The following is a 7,911-nucleotide window of genomic DNA, read 5'->3' on the forward strand; positions in this document are numbered from 1 at the left end:
CGAAATGAAACGAGATTTTCTTTATGTATATCAATTGTGAATATTACAAAGGTAAAATCTTTTACTTATAGTGGTGTTATTACAAGATCGAGATGTCATCTGTAAAACTACACGGTCTTCTGCGCTAAGATTTTCGATTTGTTTAAATAGATCTTAATTTTGAAGGAATGGTGTACGTACAAAAATACTATAATCCTAAATATTTTGACAATTGAACAATAATTAAACAAATATTATATTAATAAAAACCATTAATTTAACATAATTGAGCAATAATAGCCTTAAAATACTTAAAGTAATTATTTATTTGTTACTTTTAATGACTTTACTTACATTTGAGTGAAAGATGAGCATGTTACCCTTAATCTTCAATAATTAATTTTATTAGTCATTTGATCATAATAATAATTTATACGCTCATTATTATTTGATTAATTATATAATTAGCATCATATATATATATATATATATATATATATATATATATATATATATATATATATATACACACGAATATGCTCTGAGACAATATCGACCTTATTTCTCCACCACACTATTTATAATTTTGGGATTCTAAATAATTTTGGTTTCCGAGGTTGTATTCTATACATTGGCTTAAACCTTCTCGGCTTTCGGGTCCAGCAATACAATACAGGTAACATAAGTATAATAGAAAAATCTTCTTAAAGTTTTAAAATATAGAAGAGAAGTAAAAGATTATTATGAAATTGATCCGACATGCTTATGCCACCCCTATATATGATCCTATGATTCTAAAATGAAATTCACAAAGAGTGTTTTCTCATTGTTATAGAAACAATGTTGTCATTACTTCTAATTCTTTGTCTTAGTCTTCCTTATTTTTTCTCATTCTTCCTCAGATACCTCAAAACTTTGAATAACCCATCACTCCCACCAGGTCCCAGAGGCCTTCCCATAATAGGGAACCTTTATCAGCTCAATAATTCTTCTCTTTATCTTCAGCTATGGCAACTCTCAAAAAAGTATGGACCAGTATTTTCCCTTAAATTAGGTTTAAGGTCAGCCATTGTTGTTTCCTCTCCTAAACTTGCGAAAGAGGTAATGAAAGATCATGACCTTGAGTTTTGTGGGAGACCTAAATTACTTGGCCAACAGAAATTGTCTTATAATGGGATTGACATTGCATTTTGCCCATACAACAGTTATTGGAGAGAAATCAGAAAAATTTGTGTTGTTCATCTTCTTAGCTCCATTCGTGTCTCTAACTTTTCCTCAATAAGGCACTTTGAGGTCAAGCAAATGATTAGAAAAATATCAATGCAAGCCTCATCCTCCAAGGTTACAAATTTGAGTGATGCCCTCATGTCCCTCACCAGCACTATTATATGCAGAATTGCCTTCGGGAGAAGGTATTGTACGAGATTTGTAGAATATAATTATAATTGTTTTTATTGATAATTGACATCAAAGAAAATTAAATGGATCCTTTCTACATTTAATACATAACAATATTATATTTTTATCTAATTTTTATATTTTGTAAAATAAATTAATTTAATTAACTAATATATATATATATATATATATATATATGTATATATATATATATATATATATGTATATATATATATATATATATATATATATATATATATATATATATATATATATAAAGATGACTTTAGATATTAGGGTATAAATGAGAGATGGTTACACTTCTAAAAATCATTTTCTAAATTTTATTGTTTTTAAAAAGTATTGCATTTTTTTATCATAATGTGATATCACACCATATACTTTTTAGTACAAGATTGATTATAACTTTAATAAAATGTTTTACTAAACTCTACTATCATATATTGGTCGACTTTCCACCAGGTATGAAGATGAAGGAACAGAAAGGAGTAAGTTCCATGGGCTACTGAATGAGTGTCAAGCCATGATGGGCATGTTTTTTTTCTCAGATTATATTCCTTTCTTGGGTTGGATTGATAGAATCACAGGACTGCGTGCTCGTCTTGAAAACAATTTCAAGGAGTTGGATACCTTCTACCAAGAAGTGATTGATGAACATATGGATCCAAATAGAAAGACACCAGAGAACGAGGACTTGATTGATGTCTTACTTCAACTCAAAAAGCAACGTTCGTTTTCTGTAGATCTCGAAAACGATCATATCAAAGCTGTGTTCATGGTAAAAGTTCTTTTCTCTGTCTCTTTTAATTTATCTACTTGAGTAACAAAAACCGGCATATGACACGAGGAAAAAAAAAACACTGAAGAACATTATGTGTTTACCCATTTGAAGAACACCACCTTCTAAGAAAACACCCATATGCCAGTCCTCGAAACCAGATTAGTATTGTGACAAAGTCAATACAAAAGAAGAAACAAAATACTCATATGAAGCCAAGAATGAGACCAGCCGACACCTCCATGTTGTTTCACCATAGAAAATGGTAGCTCCTAATAATGTAGAACTCCCTTCCCTTAACCTATAAGTGAGACTGTTACAGACTCAGTTTTCACATGTCCTTGTCAACAAACCAGGTAAACCCGAAAGAGGACACAAAAGATGGACGTCAAACTCAAACTTGTACAGCCAAACCACAACTATGTCATACACAACACTACACCCTTTTAACTTGTGTCAGAGGTGGTAAAACGGGTCATTTTTACCGTTTTCGCTTTGTTGCTTGCCAGAAACAGATTAGGACAAAATAGGTTAAAAATCTTGATATACTTCATAAAAATCTTGTCTAGGAAACTAATGTAGGATCATAGGTTTTCTAAATTTCTATTTCATTTACAGTTTTTCTTTAGTATTTCATTTTTTTTATAAATACTATAATAAAAAGAAAAAAACTATAAATGAAAGTTTTTATCTCGTATATATGAATGCTGAAAAAATATCGTACACATCGATATGAAAAGAAACTATTTGATATGTGAAAACATAGTTTAATGTATTTTTCTATTATTTCTATAAGATTCTATCTAATCTTATAGAAATAATAGAAATTTATGGAAAAAAATATGTTTCATTTTAATTTTAAAAAAACTTGTTCGGTGAAATTTGAAATTCTTATTAAGGCCATTCTGAGTAAAGAAAAGGCATAACCTTTTTTCTTAGTTCAAGAACAAAAAGATTTGATTGGAAATATTCAGAGATTCTGAGTAAAGATGACTATAGCACATGATTTATTTTACATATATATATATATATATATATATATATATATATATATATATATATATATATTAAAAACATATAAAGGAGCTAAGGTCCATATTATAGGACATTCATCATATGTGCTATGATTGCTACACGTTACCAGTTATTCACAAACTGTTACTTGCATTAAGTTAACTATTGAGTTTAGAAATGACCAAATTTTAGGTCTGCTCCCTCCTAGAATTAGCTTCATTAAGAATACCTAGGTAGACAAAACAGAGGGATAGAGGTCTAAAGTTCAAGATTTAGGCTTGTTTGATATCTAACATCAATTAAAATATAATTATATTATAATGTATAAGTGGCTATAAAACTATTTTTTCTAAATTGAATTTAAACTTAAATTATACCGCTTTAATATTCATTAGAGTCAATTATTAATTAACATGATATAGTAGGCATTAAGAGTAATATAGCATTAAAGTAATTCCTTAATTAATGTGATGTAATAGTCATTAAGAGTTTCTCCTCGTAAGATTCCTTTCCTAGAGATAAGTGTAGATTGCATTTTAAAAAATCCAATCTAAATCTAGTCCAGATCCATATATTTATATCAAATTTTGAATTTAAATCTATTCTTTTTATAAATTTTAAATCCAGATATTTGGATTAAATTTTCGATCCAAATTTCTAGACCCATACTTTTTAATAAAAATTAATTTTTTTATAAATTAAATTTTAAATTTAAATCTATATTTTGTAAGAAAATAACTATTTCATCTAAGACATATAAAAAGAAAGTTAAATAATATATAAAATATTAAAACATATAATAATATTATAATTTAATAATATAAAAGATTAAAGATTATATATTATATAAATTATTATAAAATTTAAGAAAACTAAAATTATCTGAATAAATATAATATCCATTCAGAAAAAAAAAAATCTAATACTATCTCGTACTGCTACTAATTCTCGCACTGAGAAATAGTTTTCCTTGACAACATACTTGAATTGCTACTAATTCTCTCTTCTCACCGTTGTTTAACCTTCACTTCTTCCACTTTTCTCATTTACACTTCCACAGTCTTTCCAGCGTGTGAAACAAAATCCAACAGAAGAATGAACAAAAAGAGAAACACATATTAGGTTTAAGATTTCCAATTAGGTCTACATTTGTTGGCCACTAAAATTTTTGTGTGAATAGCATAGAAGAAAGAATGAAGAGGATTTAGGGTTTATCTTGAAATTTTGAAACAAAGAAGAGAGTTTATCGCAAAAAAAGTGTCAATTTTCTTAAGATTATTTTGATCTGAATATAATTTGGATTGGAAATTTAGATTTTTCAATCTTTTAAGTTAAACAAATATCTGTTTTGAAAAAAATTATAAAATATGAATAAAATATAAAAAGAAAATTTAATTAAATGGATCTTTAATGGACCAGATCAGTGCAAAAGTAGATCAGATGGTTCAAACCCTACTCCTCAATGTTATAGCCCTCCACATGCTTTCCTCATTAATCCACTCAAGCCTTCCACTGGCACCGTCACAATGCATTCCCTAATCTAACTCAAGTAAAACCCTATTCTAACATATATAGCAAGAAATCATACATTAACTTTTTTAGTCTACTTGATTCATCCCCGAACTTGTTGCCATAAAGACACTAGACAATGTGTAACGTATTTCTCCTCCAAGAGGGTGCTTTGTCAATATTTAATGGAAGAAATCTTTTCATTAAACTCTCAGTACCTTTCAGACAATTTTTTACGCACAACTAATAAAGAGATGGGTCTATAGTCCCTAAGTTCCACACGGTTCTTTATCTTCACTATTAGGGAGATAAATCGAGTTACAGCTTCTTGCTAGGATGCCATTCGAGTGAAATTTCCCAAAATAGGCAGAATATCATCCTTAAGCATAAGCCATAAGTTTTAGATAAATTTTAAATAGCACCCATATGGATGGGATCGGGGACTCTGATTGTTGGTAAAGCCAACAAATCACGTACAAAAGAACATTTTTTTAAACGTGTATATTTATTGTCTTTAAGAATTTATCTGCAGTGTGTTGCATAAGCCTTTTAGGATATAACAGAAACTTCCGAATTTTTCGAGAATTTCATAATTAACAAGAAAATACTAATTAAAGAGTAAGTAACCTAAGATAATAGAAGAAAATAAAAGTGGAGAGAAGGGAGCTTGAAGAAAGAAAAGAAAAGGACACGAGAGGTGTGTTTTAGAGGAAACACAAGATACTTATTTATAAGTGTGAATGAGGAGTTGTGATGGGCATAAAATCCTAGGGCTTGTTGGGATAATTGTAACAGTTCAACAATGTTCAACTAGTTGTCATAACACTACAAGAAAACTATCAAATAATGACCAATTTTATGACCAAAAAATATGTTTAGAGATCAATTTAGAAACTAATTTAATAATTAGAGACTAATTTAGAGACCAATTCTTTTGGTAGCCAAAACCTAGGTAGTTAAGGTTAAGTGAACAATTTAGAGACTAATTCATAATAGAAATTATTTTAGTTATCAATTATAACTTTTTGAAAGTACTTTGGTTACCAATAATTTTTAGTTTATAAATTGATATCTAAATTGTCCACTGTAGTGACTAATTATTTTTTGTCACTAAAATTGGTTATTTATGAAGGATTTTCTTGTAGTGTAACAGGCTTGGTAATTATTCGAAACGAAAGCAACCAGATTTCAATATCCGAAACTGCACCAACGTTATCTTTGCAATATTAAAACATCGTTTTTATAACTATCATCCACATATTGCAAAAATAAGAAAAGAATGACTGAATAAAATTCTGGATCTCATATAAGATGTAATGCATTAGAGCTGGTATAACAAGCTATATGAACCAGTCTTAGATTGAGAAACTTAACACAGTGTAGTTGGTATATTAAGTTATATGAACCAGAGATACTTGTGTGTTAGTGGTTTATCAATCACAAAACAACCCCACAATCCTTGTTGTTGTTGTTGTGTTATGTTTACTAGGCCATGAGCATGCCCGACATTCATGAGTGCTCTAGAGATCATGTCAAGATCTCATACAAGTGGCCCCACCCGACACTCATATAGGTTCGAATATTAAAATCATTAAAAACCTTGTTTAAGTTAAATTTCTTACAGCTCATATATCCTCTCAATAATGCAGTTTCTAGCACTTTCACATACACACCATATGAACATAATTGATTTAAAATCAATTAAGTGTTATTAGAACTAACAACTGACTTGGTTTAAACCACATGAACCTTATTCATGGGATTTCCAATAACAAATGTTGGGTTATTATCATTTGTTTGTTTGCATTCCACTTAAGTCTCATTCCTTCCAATGTTTCTAAAATCATATTTCTTCCCAGGAATTTTGTCAGTATTGTAACCATTTTCCATAATAATTGAGAATAACTATGTGCATTCCAATAGTGACAATTGTTTTAGTACACCTCATAAGAGTTGCGGTCAATGATAATTTAAATACACATTCTTCATCTAACCCTCTGTGATTCCTTTTAAAGATAAAATCATGAAGGAGTTTCACTTTCCAAAGTAGACAATATCTCAAATGCAGTGATTGACCCCTAATAACATTAACTTAACTAAGTTAAGGTTGGATCATCGGTGCTGTCTGACGAAGATGAGGTTTCAAAGACAAATCCTTGTTTCCCTTAGACCTCCATTGGAGGCTATGTAGCACAAATATTAACATGGACACTTTGACAAGTGTAGTCTCCAATGTAGGATACAGGGAAATTGATCTTTGTATTAGATATTTTGAATTATTTAAATTAACAACTAATATTTATGTACTCAAAATAATATATAAATAAGGATAATCGTATATAATAATCTAAACATAGTTTCACCTTAAATAAACAAATCTAATCCATCTATCTAACAAACAAAAAATAAATAAAAAAAGAGACAATTCATTTAAGACATTTCCTCCATTGAAAAATACATTTTATGTGAGATTTATTTAAAGACAAATTACCAACTCTAAAAAAATTACACTATATATTAGGATATTAAATAAAAACATTCTCAATAATAATTTTCTGAAAATGTTTTTGATCAGTTATGAACTGTTGATTTCTTTTTTGCAGAACATGCTTGTAGCAGCAACGGATACAACTGCTGCTACAACCATATGGGCTATGACAGCACTATTAAAAAATCCAAGGGTAATGAAGAAAGTTCAAGAAGAAATTAGGAATTTGGCAGGTGAAAAAGATTTTCTATCTGAAGATGATATTCAAAAGCTTCCCTATTTCAAGGCTGTAATAAAAGAGACATTAAGACTGCATCTACCGGCGCCCTTACTCGTGCCAAGAGAAACAAATGAAGCATGTATTTTAGAGGGCTATGAAATTCCAGCCAAGACAATAGTATATGTGAATGCTTGGGCTGTCCATAGAGACCCTAACACTTGGAAAGACCCAGATGAGTTTTTTCCAGAGAGGTTCTTAGATAATACAATAGATTTTCGAGGGCAAAATTTTGAGTTCATTCCATTTGGTGCTGGACGTAGAATTTGCCCTGGTTTGATAATGGCAATTGCTTCATTGGATCTTATTCTGGCGAATCTTCTCAAGTCATTTGATTGGGAATTACCAGCCGGAATGACAAAGGAAGATATTGATACTGAGGTGTTGCCAGGAATTACTCAGCACAAGAAGAATCCTCTATGCGTTTTGGCTAAGGTTCGAATCTAA

At 29.7% G+C, this 7,911-nt stretch overlaps 1 protein-coding gene across 1 annotated transcript; it reads left to right on the top strand.

Annotated features, from left to right (window-relative positions):
• Positions 1 to 816: 816 nt before the first annotated feature.
• On the top strand, positions 817 to 7,911 carry LOC114165100 (cytochrome P450 83B1-like). Its single transcript, XM_028049756.1, has 3 exons — positions 817 to 1,391; positions 1,861 to 2,176; positions 7,303 to 7,911. The coding sequence occupies exons 1-3, from the start codon at positions 820 to 822 to the stop codon at positions 7,909 to 7,911; spliced, it is 1,497 nt and encodes a 498-aa protein (XP_027905557.1). The 5' UTR covers positions 817 to 819.

Source organism: Vigna unguiculata, chromosome 10 (assembly GCF_004118075.2).
Source record: "Vigna unguiculata cultivar IT97K-499-35 chromosome 10, ASM411807v1, whole genome shotgun sequence".
Taxonomy (NCBI): Eukaryota; Viridiplantae; Streptophyta; class Magnoliopsida; order Fabales; family Fabaceae; genus Vigna; species Vigna unguiculata.

Coding starts and splice junctions, on each gene's coding strand:
- LOC114165100 (XM_028049756.1), top strand. CDS start 820: ATGTTGTCATTACTTCTAATTCTTTGTCTTAGTCTTCCTTATTTTTTC. Junction 1,392..1,860: donor AGAATTGCCTTCGGGAGAAG/GTATTGTACGAG, acceptor ACTTTCCACCAG/GTATGAAGATGAAGGAACAG. Junction 2,177..7,302: donor ATATCAAAGCTGTGTTCATG/GTAAAAGTTCTT, acceptor TCTTTTTTGCAG/AACATGCTTGTAGCAGCAAC.